This window comes from Fukomys damarensis, unplaced genomic scaffold (assembly GCF_012274545.1).
Source record: "Fukomys damarensis isolate Sample0158 unplaced genomic scaffold, DMR_v1.0_HiC HiC_scaffold_38, whole genome shotgun sequence".
In the NCBI taxonomy this organism is placed as follows: Eukaryota; Metazoa; Chordata; class Mammalia; order Rodentia; family Bathyergidae; genus Fukomys; species Fukomys damarensis.
The window spans coordinates 55,478,271-55,497,690 of record NW_022900950.1 but is presented as its reverse complement, the minus strand read 5'-3'; the positions used below and the strand labels follow the sequence as shown (position 1 = coordinate 55,497,690).

At 38.8% G+C, this 19,420-nt stretch overlaps 1 protein-coding gene across 4 annotated transcripts in view; it reads right to left on the bottom strand.

Moving 5' to 3' along the window:
- Positions 1-898: 898 nt before the first annotated feature.
- The window catches only part of Olfm4 (olfactomedin 4), a 202,926-nt gene continuing 184,404 nt past the window's right edge, over positions 899-19,420 (bottom strand). For all 4 annotated transcript variants that reach the window (XM_019209403.2, XM_019209405.2, XM_019209406.2 and 1 more), the window contains 4 exons: positions 15,668-15,820; positions 9,011-9,223; positions 7,844-8,003; positions 899-2,075 (listed from right to left, as the gene is read on the bottom strand). In XM_019209403.2, the coding sequence (XP_019064948.1) occupies positions 1,273-2,075; positions 7,844-8,003; positions 9,011-9,223; positions 15,668-15,760 (1,269 nt within the window). In that variant the 5' untranslated portion in view covers positions 15,761-15,820 and the 3' untranslated portion in view covers positions 899-1,272. The remainder of the gene's footprint in view (positions 2,076-7,843; positions 8,004-9,010; positions 9,224-15,667; positions 15,821-19,420) is intronic.

Genomic DNA, 19,420 nt, shown 5'->3' with positions numbered 1-19,420 from the left:
CACATAAAATAACTGATACAAGTATTTATTCTATAATCATAAATGCTACCATTTTATCACTGTCATCTGATTTTATTATAATCTAGAGCCATCTAAATAAAAGTTCATGATGAGACAAAAGAAAATTAATTTATCTATCCCACAGAAAGCTGGCTAACGTTTATTGTTCTTGTTCTTATTCTTGTTGTTGTTATTGTTTACAAAAAAATGCCAGCAGTAGAGAAAGGTTGGGAGAATTGATTGGAAGTTTAACTCCAGTTTTCTGACCTGCCTTTCAAATTAGATTACAAAGTAAAGTGTTCTGACTCTTAAATTGGTAGAAAAGGAAAGGAAACAAAATCAAGTGCTTCATCTGAAGATCCTTCCAAGATTGGTTGGCAGTACACAATTTAATGTATAAAAGGTCCTTTCTCCAGAAAACTCAGAGAACTTTACAGATATAACACAAAATGCCAAGTTTACTAATCTAGTATTTACATAGCATTATTTTAAGAGCTAGTGAGAAAACAAAGTTGGGGATTCGGTTACTCAAGCCCTTCAGATATTAATCTGCCAAATTAAGCCCCAAATTCATTTTAGGCATGGGAAGGGCTACAATGAACTAGGACTATTCATTAAGCAAATCATCTTGTACAAAGAACCAACAGAATCTATACTGAGTTCCCTCATTTAAGTTTCTTTTTTTTTTTTTCTCGTTGAGTTTATTGGTACATTTTAGGTATACAGTACAGTTACATTCATCATTGGGATCTTGTACCTTTACATGACAGGTCTTGGTTCTCATTTTTCCCCATAATCCTGCCCTCCCTTCACTCCTTCCACCCTCCCCTATTTACAAAGACTTTGCTTCCATTCTTTCCTTTACTTGTATTTTTTTCTTTTCCCTTATTTCCTTTCCCCTACCCTTCCCATGTCCCCTACATATAATTGGCAATGTGAAATAGGAAGAAAAGGCCTAATTTAAGTTTCTTAATTTCCACCTGCCTCCATAGGTATAGGATCCATTAGAACCATTGTGCTCATTCCCTTCTAGCAAACCCACCCTTAAAGAACCTCATTTCCATTGGGAAATGCATCCCAAGGAGCAGAAGATTCCCAAGAAAACTCATCAAAACAGAGCAAATATCCTAAGTGTTCAGTGCTGTACCTAAATATCTAAATACCACTACTAAAGAAAAATACTTCTAGATTCTCCTGCAGATATCAAAGTAAGAGAAGTAGACTCTTTACAACAAACATTTTATTTCTTTTTCACATTAAGACCTAGACACTTTATTTGGGTTTCTGTTTGAAGACAAGATCATAATTTATAAGGTAACCATCATTATAGACATAAAGTTTTTGGTCAAAGGGGTGATAATTAATGCTCTGCACTGTTTCCTGCATCTTAGGCATGAAAATGGCCATATTACCTTCTTTCCCTGTATTTGTGTCATAGTAGTAAAAAATCTCTTCTGCTCTGGTATTCAAAGTACGGGTGGCATAGAGAACCCCACATACCATGAAGGTGCTAGAAACAGATGACTTGTACTGCTTGGTAACCCAAGTGTTTAGCACCTCTAGTGAGGTGTCATTGAGCAGACTTATCACTATGTTACCAGTGTTGGCTTCAGTTGCATAAATCACCCACAGTCCACGTTCATCCACCGAAAAGTCAATATCTTGCCAAGCAACATTAGCATAAGAAAAGCGGTTGTTATAGACAGCATTAGGAAGATATTGAGTCACAGCCACTACATTGGTGGTCAAGTTAATTCTGGCAATGTTCCCAGTGTTATACCAATTGACATACATGTTGTTCTTGTAAACTGTTGTACCACTACCTTGGCCATAGGTAATTCGAGATTGTCGATTTTGTGTGTACAACAGTAAGTGATCAAATGTGTTGTAGAGTCTGTAATACTCAAGTTTCCTCCCATCTGTTTCCAAAGCTGCTACCCAATACAGTGTTTCATTTGGATGTTCAGGAGAATAAGCCCGACCCCAGGCACCATACTTATAGGAAAACCCTCTCCAGTTGAGCTGAACCACAGATGGTCTGCTGATGTTCACCACACCTCCATGACTACAGTTCCCTATACAGAAAAGAAAAATTAAAAAGACATTCTTAGAGAAAATGAACAATAGGATACAAATGATGTGATATCCCCAAAAGGAAGCATCCATCAATAGTTTTCCTGTCAAAGTTCAAAGCCAACAACAGCTCTGAAGACCACAAAGCCCTCTTGGTTTTAATCTCATTGTGAATCCACTGTCAGACCTACGGAGAACCACCTTTTGTTTCCACAGATGGGCTCTCATTCTGGGAAACAGGAATAACGAACTTGCCAAGAGCTGTATTTAAAGGTTTAGAGGATCCAGAGAGCAAAAAATGGGGAAAACTGTTTGAATTAATATATTTTCTTCTAACAGAAAGCATTTTTGCAAATATTATCTTACTTCATTTTTCATACACAGAAATGAAGAAAATACGTTTGCCCCATAATCTTACCCTATTTTCATAAAGTCAGAAGGTGCTATTTGCCACAGTCAGCCCCCAGGGTAATTGTGATACAGGAGAAAATGGCTCTGGCTGAGTCTCCGTGTCCTTCCCTGGGTGCCTGAGTACATATCCATACAAGGCACCAAGCTAATCTCAGAAGAGGGAGTTTTAAATATAGCTTTTTATAGGACCAGGAAGACAGTCACATAATGGTGGGATTTCAACCTTGAGAAGACAGGAAGTTATTTCAGGACAGCAATGCCTGTTCTTGCCAAGTGCATAGCCCATCACATAAATCACTGGGTGACCATCTTGCTGAGAGTTATAAGTTGAGTCCTGCCATTCGTTACCCATATGCTGCTGTGCCACGGAACGACAGGCATGTATTTCCTTCCTATTTTGATATGGTCATTGTCACAATGTGTACAATCAAGTGGGACCAGATGCACTGGTCCATTGAATCTACATTTCCTGTAACACTTGGGTAAATGACTCAGGCTGGGCAACTGGCCCTTCACATTGCAGTCTCTCTGAAATGCCTGCCAACCCAAAGCAATTATGAGCTATAGAAAATAAAATAAAATCCTCCAGTATTTTTAGAATAGCTAAACAAAGAATTGGATATATATTTTTCTGCGATCTTAACAAATACTGTTTTCTTTTAAAAACTGGTGATATGATTTATTGATAACAAACAAAATCTGACTTCAAGTATATGAAAGGTCATATTCTCTCATCCTGCTGCTCAGAGCACAAAAGGTGAGGGAAGGAAGGAGCAGAATTTTAATTGTGGGGTCTGACTTTAAATGCTTGGGGGGAATCAGGGAGCTATGGAAGGCACATAAGTGAGCTGCAGCCAAAAGCAGAGCTCCAAAGAATTGCCTGAGATTAGCACTGTGGAGATGCAGGGAACAAAGCTCTTGTCACTGAGCCTCTGCCTCTGTCCAGCATGGAAAGGCCCATTCTTTTCCTTGCTACATGTTTTCCTCTCTCCTCCTCCTCATCAAGAACTGCTCAGCGGTAAAACCATTAGTAGAATTTTGCTTTTATTTTTCCAATCTGCAGAGACTGTTTGGTCTCAGAATTAAATACGTGCTCCTTAAATGCTCTCATATATCCACAGTTGGTAGAAAGCCAGCCAACCATACAACAGGTAGAAAAATGAAACCACTCTGTACCCAGCCTCAAAATAATTTTGCATATCATTAAACAGAACACAGTCACAGGTTTATTTTAATAATGCATGCACCATTTCATAAATAAAAGAGCAACGCGTGTTCAGCCAAGAGACTGCTCTCCACTAAAGAAATAATAAATAAAACTATAAATTATTATTTCTCCTCCTAAAAGTGATCCCTTAGATGAATGCCTGTTTGCTTTTGCTTATGAAACAATGCATGAATTATTAAAATAAAGTTAGTGGTGTGTTCAGTTTAATGAAAACAAAAAGTGTTCCAGTTTCCATATGCTACAAACTGGATTTTTTTTTTTTTAGTTAAAATATCTTCCTGAGAATTTAGTTATTCAACTTCATTTCACTGTGAGGTTATGAAAGAAAGTCACTTTTTTTTCTTTCAAAGTGGCAGATTTAAGAATTGTTTGCTTCACTGAGTCTTGTCTTTCTAGAAAGAAAATATCACAAACCCACAGTAACAAAGTATTTCAGGAAATATTATGATGTATATAACTCCTTCAAGTGTTATTGTGCAGTTAAAGATAAACAATTTTATATCCAGACATGGAAATATGAAGGAACCAAAATAAACCTCAAAAATTACTATTGCTTACTATTACTATTACAGTAATAATTCTATTTTTGTACTGGGCCTAAGTTTCTTCATTTTAAAGAAAAATAATACCCCAAGACTGTTAGAAAGAAAAGAAAGTTTGTAAAATATATCTATAAATGGCAAGGATCACCATTATAATCACATCACCCAACAGGTGAGGGGTTACATGACTATCTCCTTTCCTCGGTAGTGGCTTGAGGAGGTTTCTTCGTCCAGTCGGATAACCCCAGTAGTCAGAACAGGGAGGGCCAACAAAGGCACCAAATTATATTTGTGAAATAAAGAAACAGAAGACTAATCAAATCACCTAGACTCCAACTAACGCTCATGTATAGAGCACTAGCTCCCACCCTGCTGCCCATCTGATTTTTCAAAAAGCCCTACCGTGTACTCCACAGAACATAACAACAGGGACCTTCTGCACAAGTAACAGGTGCAGCATTGGTTGGCAATCTCTTCATGAAGCAGTTCACTAGATCATCCCCTGATATTCTGAAAATATCCAGGGGAGCCACAGTAGTGAGAATTTAAACTATCTCTGTTTTGGCTTTTTAAAACTATCATGCATCTGGGCACGGAGGTGCACACCTGCAACCCCAGCATTCAGGAGTCAGAAGCAGGAAAATCACAGAGTTCAAGCCCAGCCCAATCGCCATAACAAGATTCTACTTTAAAAAAAAAATGTAGCTGTTTTTAAAAACACAAAAATTCTATACCTGAAAGGGAACTTTGATCTTGGGTCAATGCCCTAAAATGCACTCTCTCACCTGGGCAACTAAACTTTGAACCACAAGATGATAAAATATGATTGACTTGTGACTGTGACAATTAGGCAATTAAAATGATCATAATCATAAAACAAGTAAGAGTAAATTGACTCTGAATTGTTGGATATCTGCTGGTTCACAGTCTTCGCTAATGCTGGTATTTTAGCAGGTCATCCTGTTTTTCATACCCCATTCAATTACTAGCCATTTACTGAGCACCTACTATGTACCAACAGAACCCAACATCACCAAGCAAAATGGTGATTGATCCCAGAGTATTCCCATTACATGTCACCAATGTTCAGCCATTTAGATTCAGAGGAAAAACAGCGAGTGAAATCAGTTGTTTGCAGGGGAAAAATTAATGATGAGAAGGCCAATTATTTTAAATTAGATAGTTCTATGAATTGAAGCAGGAAAACAAATTATTTGCAGCAAAAAGCAAATATAAAGTGCATTTTAAATCCCCAAATACATGTGCTGATTCTAAGTTTAAGCTGACCACAGAGTTAGCAAACTATAGCCGCCAGGGAGGACCCCAGAAAATGCAGCATTACTTTAGAGCTGAGACTTGCCCACAGTCCTTTTTTGTTCTGTGCAACTCTGCAGCGAAAAAAAAGCAGACAGGCCAGATTTTAAATTCTCATAATAGCGAGTAACTTTAATTAAAGTCTCCACAGGCTCACAACTTTGTGGTGCTTGGGGATTTTCCAATTCTGCATTATCAACCAATCCAAACAGAAAGAGAGCAAGTGAAAGAAATTGATTTAAAAACAGGACAAAAGTCAGTTTAATATAAACATCATAAATATAATATGAACAAAGCTGCAGGAGAGCCAAGTGCCTTGACCCAGGTACAGCCAAAGTTGTGGGAAAGTGAGGGGAACTCTGGGTTCAGTTCGCTTAAGCAACACAGCAGGGCTGAGATGGTTCAGAGAAGTCTACGTGTGAAGTCTAAGTGTGAGGGCTGAGGGGGAAATCCCAGAAAAATTCTAACAAAAATAATCCAACAGACTCACTTGTTTTCCTCCCTAGATACTAAGCAGCGTATTTTGTCCCTCACAATCATCATTGGGTTACAATCTGAGAAGTCAGGGAGTCCTTAGATGACCAGGTAATGAAGACCCTTGCATTTCAACCTCAGCTCTGTTATCAGCTACCTGTGTAGCCTCAGGAAAAGCAATGTCCTTGCTACTCAAGTGCTGCCTTTAAGACATGGATGGGCTAATTTCAATGGCCCCAAATGTCCCTTCTTGAGCTAAAATGTCCTTATTCTAAGAGATTTATAGAAGACTACGCCAGAAAAACCCATTCCATGAGGGATATTTGACACCTGTTTGCTGATTATCAGAGGTTGTCATGTTGCTTGACTTCTGCTTCAGACAGCCCTTGTGGTCCACAAGAACCATCTTTCCCTTCCAGCACATATTTACATTACTGATCCCAGACCAAATTTAGCTTTAATTTCACAGAGCACAGACCCTGGTCTTTGCCCTAAACATCCTCTGACATTAGACCAGGCCAGCTTCCAAGCTGTAGGCAGGAAAAGTGTTCCCTGAACAAGACTTAAGCATCTTATAAGTATGGTCAATATCTAATAGATGCCTTAAACAAATCAGCTGTACTGACATGGAACCGGAAATGCACAGTCCAAAGGAAAGCACTGTGAGGATTGGAATGAATAAGTATAACAAAGGCTGTATGACTTGATGAAAAGAGACAGTCCTATTGCAGTTGAGATGCTCACAGCCTACAAAGAGAAGTCGCCTGTGATATGGGGGTCTCCAAAGGACAGGGCTGAATGCTGCAGCCAAGAGGCTGCCTTTAGTCTACTGGGAGGGATGTGCTGCAGTGCACAAGGTTCTAGCCCTACTTCTGTTCACAGCAAGGCTTTCACTGCAATTATCATCAGGGTACATGCACTGATTAAAGAGCCCTGAGCTCCCCGTGTGCTGCTTTATTAATCCCCATTGCAACCCTACAAAGTAGATACTGTTATTCTCCCATTTTACAAATAAAGAAATTAAGGATCTTGTCTCATAGCCACAGAGCAAAGAAGCTCAAGCCTTCAGGATTATAAACTTGTGCTCTTGAGGCCTCCACTCGGATATCTCCTTTCATTAGAATATTTACAGAACTGCCTGTTCCAAGGCATGATTAACCCCGGAGAACTGGTGAAAGAGGGAGGTACCACACTGCCCTTCAGAAACGCACAGTCCCGGACAGACGCAAGACACAACCAGAAAGCCCGCAATGCGAGGCCATTCCCTTTATTCTCACTGAACCCAGCAACACAGACTGCAGCAGGAGCTCAGCATGCACTTAAGGGAAGAATACCCGGAAAAGCAAAGAGGAGTAAGAAGAGAGAGCAGCAGAGAGGGGAATGGCTTCAGAATCCAGGCACACACCCAGCTCATCAGATAAAAGAGCCAATCAACCCTTACTATCGTTAGGAAAGCAGATGCCACACAGACTTTTTAGGCTTTCCCCAGGGCCCCTGGTAGCTTCTCTGCCACCATAGAGATGGATTCCTGTTAGTAACTCCAAAGGGAACATTTGTAACTTGTGGATTTTGTTTTAAATCAGCTGTTGTATTCTTTTCTTGTGAACCCCAAAATATGATAGTAAAACTATCTGGAGGAGGGGAAAAGGTTCTCTGAAAAAGATCAAGGGGCCTAGAAAGGACGAGGAGATTTAAAATTTGGAAGCGTAAACTCAATAAAAATGCTGCCCTACCTCCATCACAACAACCCCAAATCCCTTTCCCAGCCTATTCGTGGCTCATAAAAATATAGTGTGCTTACCTGGAGCAGGAGGAGGGGGCAGGAGAGGACTGTGTTCACTTTTAGAAGCCTCACATTCCTTCAGCTTTTGCTTCAGCGCCAAAATTTCTCGGCGAATGACAAGGACATTGTTTTTGTCTAACGTCTCCAGCTTCGCTACCAGGAGAGTCATATTCCTTATCTAAGGAAATAAAAATTCAGAGTGACTTTATATTATTGTGCAATTTCTTTCATAAACATTTCAGGGCTGAATTTGTCATTTAGTGAAACATTGCTGCAGAATACACCAGAGATTCTTCTGAATGGTTTCATTTGGAAGAATACATTTTATGGTTTAGTGTGAATGTCTGTCAGATCTCAGGCTGATGTGCGTAACAAGAAGAAAATGGCAAATATTTTAACAGCTTTAATAATAGAGCACAAACTCACTCTAGGCATCCACAAATGTCCATTAAAGTTCATTTCTAATAACCTTCCCTGTAAACTCATGTATACTCGTGTTGTATTATAATTAAGATTCTAATGAATGAGGAGGGCTCGAGAAAACTTAAATTCTAAAATATGTTACTAGAATTCTCAATTATAGCCCATGTCATGACTGTGCAAGTAAATTCTCACTGATATAAATTACCCAACCATAATGTCAATGTGGTGGTCTTTATCCACAGATCTTAAAATCCTTTCTTAAAACATACTCACAAAAAAAAAAAAAAATCTTAAATGAGGTTACCAGTAGGTGGAGAATTCCAAGAGGGATTAAGAGTAGATGTCCATTCAAAAGGACGAATGACTTCTGACCTGTTCATATTCAGGTATATTATAGATTTCTAGACCCATAAGGATAAATCCAGAGCAGAGACAATACCTGACCTAGCAAGGCCATGGACAGCCGGTCAGATTCATGTCACTTTCTTTCTGGAGAACTTGAAAGACTATTTGATTGTGGGGCAGGATTATAACCATTAAACAATACCTGCTCCTCGGTTAATGTGTTCCGAATGTGCTTAACTTACTACCCAAAAACAGGCATCTACCCAAAGCAGAATATGGATGTGCCATGTGTCATGAGAGAGTGCTAGAATTATAATTGGTGAAAGAGAGATTTGTATCCAAGTCTAGCATTTTTCCATAGTCACTAAAAAGAATTTAGTATCAATATTCTGTTAGATGAGTGAGTTCACTCCTTACCTCCACTTCCAGCTGGTTAACAATTTCTGTGCTTCCAACAAAACTCTGCTTCAGCTGTATGATCAGTTTTTCCATCTCCCTCACTTCTAGCTTGATCAGCTCAAAGTCCAGTTCAGTGTAGGAAATGCTATCCTTCTCCATAATTTCTACTCGGACAGTTAAGTTTAAAAGCTTCTTCTCATACACACTGATTAACTGGACATATTCTTTCACCTGAAAGGGAGTCAAAAACCTTGATTCAATTCCCAAAGTAATATTGAAGAGTCTTCCTTCACTATAAAATCCTTGAATACCATTTGATTCCTGTAAATCATCAATCACTATTTTGTTTTGTAAAAACAATGAAACAAAAATATTTAGCCAAGTTCTTAAAATCTACCTGTGATGGTTAATCTTGATTTTCAATTTAATTGAATTAAGAAACACCTAGGAAATTAATAAAGCACACTTCTAGGTGTGTGTGTGTGTGTGTGTGTGTGTGTGTGTGTGTGAAGGTATTTCCAGATATATTGGGCATGTGGGACAGAAAACTAAGGAGGAGACACACCCTGAAAGTATGTAGCACTATCCAATAGGAAAGGGGCCTGGATAGAACCAAAGCAGAAGGAGAAAGGCTGCTAGCACAGGCTCTTGCTAACTATTCTTTTTCTTCTTGACTGACAAGAAACTAGCAGCTTCTGTCTTCCATACCTTACCACCATAATGTTTCTGCCCCACAGAGGCCTACAAGTAATGGAGCCAGCTGCTCATGGACTGAAAAGTCTGAAACCATGAGCCAAAGTAAACCTTTCCACTTTTAAGTGTTAGTCTCAGGTATTTGGCCACAGCAATTGAAAACCTGAGTACCTCACCATCTAAATGCAAATTAAAAGGAAAATATTACTTTAATTTGGGAGCAGGATTGCACTTACTCAAACTAAAAAATATTTTACTTCAGGGTCATCACACACACACACACACACACACACACTCCAATCTCTGTTTTAATGTTTGAAAATAATAGCTCCCCAAACTAAACTGATTTGACTCAGCCTCTTTGCATCCCTCTTCTTTTCAATACATTTACTGTACACTGGGGTGTTTCAACTTCACACTATTGATATTTTAGGTAAGTTTCTTATGGGAGGCTGTGTTGTGTACTACAGGATAATCAGCTGCTCCATATGCCAATAGCATCCTCCCACCCACCAGATGTGACAACAATAAATCTCTAAGTACATTGGCAAATGGTCCCTGGGGACCAAGTAACTATCACCCTCTCTTTGTTTAGAACCATTGCTCTAAATTTAAGGATTTTATAGAAAAATGAGAAATTATTAAGTAGAACTCCATCTTTGATGATCATTTGCAATGAGTTCTGAGCCTCTCTGCCTTTTACAAAATGGCATAAAACTCAACTTACTACACAACGTAAGAGTGTGTGTGCAACTGTAAAGTGCACATTTCATTAAGTACGCTAACATTTATTCCAAGAACTGATTATTGCAATCAGACCTTTAAATTACACATTTGTTGCATATATTTGAATGTCTGATCATTAAGTTAAAATACTTCCAAAAATTCCCTTGGTGGTTTGGTGTATAATTGGAATCTCCAAATGCATATTTCAATAAACAGTTGGTGGTACTTTCTCTGTCTGATCTCTAGAAGAAATGTCATGGCTTTTTAAAGAAACTGCTCATTAAAAGTTACTGGTTTTACTTTCTTTTTAAAAGCCTGATTACAAATGATGCTTCTCCCCAAACTGCACTAATGTCAAGTAGCTCATCCACAGCTCCTGGACGAGTACAGAGTCATATGCTGACCTCTAATCCTTCCAAAGGCAGCCCTAACTGCTGTCATTGTAGCCCTCCTCCACTTAACCCCACTGAGCAAATTACAGTAGACTCACAGGCCACAGATCTAAAGGACTAGGGCTTCAGGCAAAAAAGATTTTAATAAAAGTTGAAAATACAGCCCTTGGCACTGCTAGTGTATCTCCTCGGGCTACTAAGGCTCACTACCATCAGATGTGCCATCACTTGGATGCTGTTAGGGCTGGTGACATTTTGGTGGATAAACAGGTTTAAAAAGTTGTATCGAGGGTGTTATAAGAAAACAATTTCCTCTCAAAAATATACACACAGATATAAGGTAGCCAGGTTTCAATTTCTTCAAAAATGGTCCTAAAACCTTGCCTATGATTAAAAATAATAATAACAATAGAGTGCCAGTCCATGAAGAAATGGAAGTTTGAGAAATGAATGCACTTGTTGGCATTTGGCCTTGGCAGGTCTTGGAACAAATGAAATACCCCAGCTTTCCTGGAACATTTTGGTGGCACGTCTCAGCTGTTGTTCTGCAAAAATGAGTGATTCAACTGTCAAATCTGCTGAATAAAATGTGGCTCTCTGATTTGCACAGAAAACCAAAGCATGGCCTGGAGTCTGTGACCTGTGAGAAGGTATGTAGCCTGCCCTAGTCAGCTACAAAATGAAAGGTCTCACAATCCATTTGGGACAGAAAAAAAATATATATTTTAGGTTCTTTCAGCTGACATTTAAAGGAAAGCCCAGTGGTGTTCAGGAAAACTGGAACTACCTACAGAATTGTAGAAGGAATTATCCACAGAATTATAGAAGGCAAGAGAGATTTGAAGATAGGCCTGAAAAACTTCCCAGTGTGAACTTTACTAATTGAGGCAGATTATTAGAATCAACCTTTCACATGTATGGATCTGTTACACTGGATAGCATGAGTAACACTGAATGTTATAGCTCTTCCTGGGAGGCACAGGCCCAGCAGAGGCAGCCAGATTTTGCCCAAGAATGTGTCTAGGCCCACATTCCTGCCATTTATTGTACTTAACTTCTCCATTTTTAGAGAATATTCTTGGATTTAGAGCTGTGGATCTGACAGGGTGGTGCTGGTGGAGGTGGTGGTAATGGTAGGGATTTATTCCCTGGAGCATTCGGCAATTTCTGGAGACACACTGATTGTGAGAGCCGGGAGGTGGGTCGGTGCTCCTGATATCTAGAGGTCAGGAATACTACAAAACATTCTAGCAAGAATATGGATCTCATCTTGAGTGGACACATAGCTGTCTCAACAACTTCCTCCTCATTCATCATGACTACAATTTCAGCATTTCAAGAGCGTCCTTTGTTCAAACTGCTAGGCTAACGCTCAGAGCTGCTGCCATTGTATTTTATCTGTTATGCACTTAGTCATAAAAAATTAAAGTTTGTTTAGAGGTCAGTTTTGCGGTGGTTGCTTTTTTTTTACAAAAATAAAATGTGGCCTTGTATTAAATATGGATGTAATACTATTCAATTTAGCTATTAAATTAAAGCATTAGTCTGGTACTGGTTCATATTTCTGTGAGTTCCTCAAAGCCTATGATCATATCTATGGCCAGATTACTTAAAAGAATAATTTTTCAACATACTGTTTTTTTCAACATTACTTTAAAAATAAATGCAGCTAAATTAATTGAGCCTGAAGTAACCATTAATACATAGAGTACCTCAGTACTAAATCCACCTGAGCTCAAATCTGACTTCAGTTCCTTTTTAAATGAGTTTTATTGGTACATTTGAGATATACATAATGATAACATTCATCATAAGGAATTTGTACCTGTACACGATATAATTTGATCCTTTTTTCCCCATTCCTCTCTGCTCCTTTTTTCCCCTTCCTCTCTTTATTTATAAAAGCTTTGTTTCCACTTTTTCCTTCTATTCATTTTTTCCTTCCTTCCTCCCTCCCAACTTCAGGTCTTAATGGAGAAATCACTTCATTTCTCTAAGCCTTCGTTTTCTTCCCAAACTGTTAATAATGATATCAAGCGTACAAAATTATTATAAAGGCTAGAGAAAATGTACATTAAGTGCCTAGCTAATAGATGCCCTACAAATTATAGAAATTAATAGAGAAGCTGTGATTTCAGTGTCTTCTGATCTGACCTGTTAATTTAATATATTTCACTTCACAAAACATTGCTCGATCAATGTTGTTTGTTTATGAGTTGACAAAATGTCTCCCTGGCTGCCTCAGCCTACTCATGCATGAGGATCTATTAGCAAATGTGTCATATTAAATACCTTGATCCAAAGACCATAAGCCTCCAGAGAAAGAAAAAATCCCAAGCTGACTTTTGTCATGTCCCCTTCCTAGCACAGCCACAAAGAGATATGTCATGAACAACAGAAACATATAAAAGGCTTTCAGCATGTTATGCAGAGGCAGTTCCCTGTCTTCTCCGTGTACTGACAGATAATGAATCAAGGTAAGGCAGTCAAAATCCTTTTCTACTGACCTGCCCAAAATGGGCATTCCCCCAGGACCCTCAATAAATGGTGATATACAAGGCAATCTAGGGACAGCTACAATAATTCACCTGGAAGTAGAAAAGCCCTCAGCTAAAGAGAGAACTTTGGGTTTGAAGGCATTGGTGACCTACTGCATCTCTTCTTAGGTCTGCACAAGAGGCTGATAACAGCCTAGTCAGGAGGAAAGAAAGCAGGATGATTCCCAACACTCAAATTCCTGATCTGGCTCAACCAGACAAGAGAAGAATGATCTTGGGAATGTCCTTTTACCTTTGTGACACCTAGAGGAGGCCTATCTGCCTTAACAACTGATTTGCAAGGGAAAAAGGGAACTGGAAACATTTAGAAAACACAAATGAAAGCTGCTATTATTATCATCATTATTACAACCTGTCACACCAAATCAATTCTGTAAATCCCAGCTGGCAGGTAAATTCTTTCAGGCCACAACCACAATTTTTTTGTTTGTTTGTTTTGGACCAGCTCCTGAAACTTTCAGTGGTGAAAGCTTTTCCACCTACTCTATCCTTCTTCTCTACCAATTATTAGCAAAGCTAGGGCCACCTGTCCCCTCCCTCCCCACAAGATTGGAATTAGATGCCCCATATTCACAAATCTGGCAAGTTGAATACCCTCCCTGGAGTTGCATAAGGTTTCAAACTACCCTTCACATGCCCAGAAGCAAAGATCTCATGCAAATCAATGGCTTCCACTATTTCAAAGCAAATGACTCCAACTGAAAATATCTTTACCTAGGGTTTTCCTCTACTTGTTGTTTTTAATGCATAACTTCTTATCTGTACTTGATTATGCTGGAATAAGGCTATGAATATTAATGGTTGGAATTTATAATTTAGTGCTGTGCCTTTTCTGCTGATTAATTCAAGGACATTTTATGTCTTAGGAAGCTAGGTTCCTGGAGTAGTCAAACACATTTTCCTGGACTCTCATTTAAACTTAGAATATTTATCTACCAATTCAGGTTGAAAGTAGGGTATCAGCCTCACTATAATTTTTGTTTTAAAAGATAACTATATTGGATGCTGAGATGGCTAAACTTAAATTTCTCAGGAAAACTTATTTTGAATCTCTCAGTAAAGCCAGAGCTCCTTGTAAATTAATGAAATTGTGTTAAATAATGCATAATGTGATTAGGCCTTAGCTTGGACTTCACCTGTGCAGAAAATAGGAGGCTTTCTAATTGATTTGTAACTTGGCTAAAAAACTGAAAGGGGTCAAAATTGGAATGCTAAATCACTTTGCTATTGCCAGCTCAGAAAAAAGACACTCTTTAGGGTAACTTCCACTGGCCGGAGAAAAGCAATTAGCAGAAGGTTTGAGTTAGGGTTTTAACCAAGGCTGAAAGACCAATTAGACTCGTTTCAAATTACCAGAGAAACTTTCAGTGTTGATCTAATGCTGTACACACGTAATGAAATACTCTTTGTGAAAGACTAGAAATACCAAGAAAGAGAGAAAGAGAAAAAGAAGGAAGAAAACAAATTGTAAATATATATATGATATGATATACAGCAATAGAGAGAGAGGAAGGGAGAGAGGAAGGGAGAGAGGGAGAGAGAAGATATTGGGGAGAAAGAATGGGGAAAGAGAAAAAGGAGAAGGGAACATATAAAAGTAAGCAACAACCAAACGGAATCAAAAAACAAAACAGAGGAAGAAGAAAAGAAAAAATTGAGAAAGAAAGGTAAAGAAAAATTAGAAGGGCTTCACAAAAGGGCAGACTGAGCCAAAAGGAGTAAGAAACAAAGGAAAGCATTAACGGATTAGGAACAGAAGAAAAGGTGAGGTAAGAGAGAAGTAAAAGGCCAGGGATTTAGCTCATTGGTTCTGCCACCTGCCTCATAAGCACAAGGACCTGAGTTCGATCCTCAGTACCGAGAGAGAGAGAGAGAGAGAGAGAGAGAGAGAGAGAGAGAGAGAGAAAGCTCATGAGGATGGAGAAGAGGAAAGAAAATGAGACAAAGCTGGAGGAAAGATCTAGAGGAAAACCAAAGGAAAGAAGAAATAGCAAAACCAAATAAAAAAAAAAAAACAGGCTTGAGATTTGCAAGGGGAAAACTCACAGCCCCTTTCTGACTGTATAAGGGCCACAAGCCTGAAATGAGTGCATCCCTGGTGTAAATAACCTCAACCTGGCTTTCTTGCTGAGCTCCCATTGTTCCCTGCTGTGTATGCTGTAGAATAAACACTACAACAACCATGGCATACAACACGCCATCTTTGATACAGTAAGGAATAAAATGTTTATAATGTCCTGAATAAGAACGTGTTTTGTTTTGCTTGTTGGTGTGTCATTATCAGAACATTTTTTGAAAGCACTTACTTTCGAGAGCTCCATCTCAAACTTCTGGGAAAGGACATGAGCTGTGAATTCCAAGCGTTCCACTCTGACCACAGGGAAGGTGGTGTCTGGCATGGAGACAGAGCACTGGCAGATCCCACGGTCATTCACAGAGCCGGTGAAATTGGAAAATGGCTGTAAATAATAAGGTGAGCATCAGTAATGAGCTGGAAAGTGAGCCCTTTTGGCAACAGGAGTGACAGGAATTGGCTTGTCAAAGGCTTGGAGGCAAGCAAGTGGAACTCAAAACATGAATAGGAACAATCTAAAACCGCTGTGTTTTCAGGAGGTGGTAACTATAAAGAGTTCAGCTGCTTCTCAACTTGGATTAAATCTCTAGTCAGCAACTATTACCAAAAGGAAGATTCTCCACTCCTGAGAAATCTTAAAGGTAATTCTTACTGTCTCTATGCAAAGAAATGGATATAGAGATGGGATGAGAGTTCTAAGTTTGAATATCAATTCTACCACTTACTCTAGGTGAAATTCCCTTGAGCCTCAGTTACTGCTTCTGTAAAAGATAGATGCCCTGCTCACAGAATTCACCCTCAGGATTAACCAAGTAATGTTACTCAAGTCCCAGCACATACTAGGTGACGAGTTCCTATCACTTTCTTTTTGCTTCTATTATTCATTTTCTTTCCCTCACCTTTACCCCAGCCTCAAACCAGATTCTCCTACTTGGAATGAGAAAATCATCTAGGATGTGGACTATGGTGAAAAAATATAATGTAATTCGTATTCTCCTCTTGGATGGGAAATTGTATAATTAATAGTCTTCAAAATGGAAACAATGAAGCCATTTTCTAAAAACTAAGCGGTGTATGAGTTTGGAGATTTTGTGGAAATTTTTTAAAGTAAAAGTTCTCCAGCTTATCACTTGCAGAAAAGTCATTTTAAAATATTTGATTTTTTGTTTAAGATGTTCAAGCTCACACTTCAGTGCCACTGCATATTTTAAAATGACAGGTTTGAAAGATCCTATTTTTCTTTTGTCCCCTTTGAACTACCCAAGGGGATCCTGGCACAATTAACATTTTTTTAATTACTACTATTGCCTTAAAGAATAAGTCGTGGCAGCTGAATGGCTGTCCCTTTTAAATATCCCATCTGAAGGCCACCCCAAAGCTCATCTGTGGAGCAGCAGGCTGAGGAGCTCAGTAAAACTACGAAGGAGAGAACAGTAGCTTTCAGAGTTTGAAGAGACTCAGGCCATGGCTATCAAGGTTCAAGCCATCTGACTACAGTTGAGGTTGCATGTTCTGTGTCTACCAATCTTTAAGACTCACAAACAACTTGGGCCTAGATGTCTCTGTAATCAAGACCTCCCAGCCATCAGCGACCTCTGGAACAATTAAGGATTTTGCAATTCAGTTTTTTGAGTTTTGGTTTTTGTTCTTAGTTTAGCCTAAGCTTAGGATGAATAAAAAGAAAAGAAACTGTGTACCTAAAACCCTCCATGACAGGTAACTTCTTAATATTGGCCTCAATTTTCTTTTCCAATGACATCCCCTCACCTGTAGGAATAAAACAGCAAGGAGGAGCGACAAGCAGGCTTATGCTAAACATGGGGTGGAAGAGGGTTGGGTTAAAGGAGAAAGGTCTTTGCCAGGGATGAATAAGGACTGGACAACAAAGATCAGCAGTCTGTCAGAGAGGCCAGCTTTTCTTGGACCCAACTCTATTACTCCCTCTAAAGATAGAAAGACTCTGCATAAAGCATGCTAAGTCTTTTACAGAAAGAGTCCACATATCACAAGCTTTTAAAGAAATAGCTTATTATAATAACTGTCTAGCAAAAACAAGAAAAATCTTGCCTTGCAATTGACAAGGGGAGGTTAATTGGCTGAAAAAGACAGGGTTGGACCATTCTTAGAGTGCTCTGAAAAGCTCTGTCAACTCAGGAAGTAGTGGATATATCAAGCAGTCTCTAGGCAATCAAGAAGGAACCACTAGTTAACAACTTTTTGTCCTGAAGTTCACCTGAAAGACAGGCAAATAATTATAAGCCCTGCTGACAGCCATTCCACTGATTTCTATTGAATGTCTCAGTCCCAATGTTGTGGGCTCCCTGCTTCTATCCCGCTTATCATCAGTCCAGTGTGCTCAGCTGACATCAAAATGGCCCATAAGTTTGATCAGTGTCTCCCATTAGAGATATTTCTGCTCCTTGAATTCAAAGGCAATGAAGCTAATGGTGATGAGTCTGTCTCTGTGGTGAGTGCTTAAACTCTACATGAGTGTAACGTGGGGAATGGGAGACAAAGACAAGTGTTCGTCTCCTTGGCCTTTGGAAGGATATATAATCCCCCTTGTGTAAGGCAAATAGGACCCTGAATGTTCCACAAAACATCATATGCAGCTAGGTATCCACTCAGCCTATGATCATTTAAAATTTACCAGTGTTTACAATATACCAGACTCTGGCATGAGAAAACAATTAAAACCAATTTCTGTCTAGAAATTAAACCCATTATCACTATGAAAGCCTTTCGGAGTGGTGTAGTTTTCTTTTTCCCTTTTTTCCAACTGTTTCCACAGCCTGACATCAAAAGCACATGACTGTGGTTTGTACAGTTTCAGTTACTGTGTGGAGCAGAGCAATGAACTGTATCCCTGTCTGTGAAATGAGGACCTGAAGGACCCTTTCTTCGAAGACAAGTAGAGTATTCCAAGCACTACAACTGAAGGTACAAGTCACATTTGTGATTTAAGATTGCAGTTGGTTCTAATTAGCACCCAAGTCTAAGTGCCCACAAAGATTTAAGGCATAAAATAATGGTACTCAACATTTTCAAAGTACAGAAGATGATACGTTTGGAACTTTCTCAACGACACAAAAGGGTTTTCCACCATTTTCCAAAGAGCTCATCAAGCTGACAGCCAGACTCAGAAAATTAGTTTTATAGTGGGATTGACACTTAGTCCACTATAACAAAAAAAACAGAGGTTAGAGTTGTGATATTGGCTCACCAGAGGGAGATAAGTAAACTAGGAAAGAAATCTCTAAGTACAGTTTAACTACCATTTCTTACCTCCTTTTAAATATTTGTCTTCTAACCAGACAAGAATTTGGAATTTCTCTGTATCTTAAACTCTACTTTATTTTCTATTATTTTAGTTAGTGATCTCACTCAACCTTAGTGATGAAGCTCCATAACAAATTTTTATTAACTTCACTATAAAAAAATGTTAGAGTTCTAACTATCCCCAGAAATTGTTCAGGGTCACGGGACAAAAATATACATGTGATTTCTAACTACAAAGAATTCTTGTGCATATTTATGATTCCCAAAACTTTCTCCTCTCTAATATGCATCTCTGGAAATAGAAATAGAATACTACATAAAGAGAGAGGGTGTTCACTATGCACAACCTCAAAATGAGTTAAAACTTGGGTGAAATAACTAAATTAGCACAAGGAGACCTCTATGCTGAACTACATAGTTCTCCAACTTGTGACTTCAACAAATGACTTCACCTCACTAAGCCTTAGTTTTAATATCTCTGAAGTGGGGCAATTTATAAGTAATGCAGTATTATATAGACAAAGAAGAACAAAATTTTGTCATTTTTCAAGAAAATGGATAGATCTGGGGCTGGGGATTTAGCTCAGTGGTTCCACCGCCTGTCTCACAACTGCAAGGTCCTGAGTTTGATTCCTGGTACCAAACAAAAAAGAAAATGGATAGATCCGGAGACCATCATACTGAGTGAAATAAGCCATTCAGACAT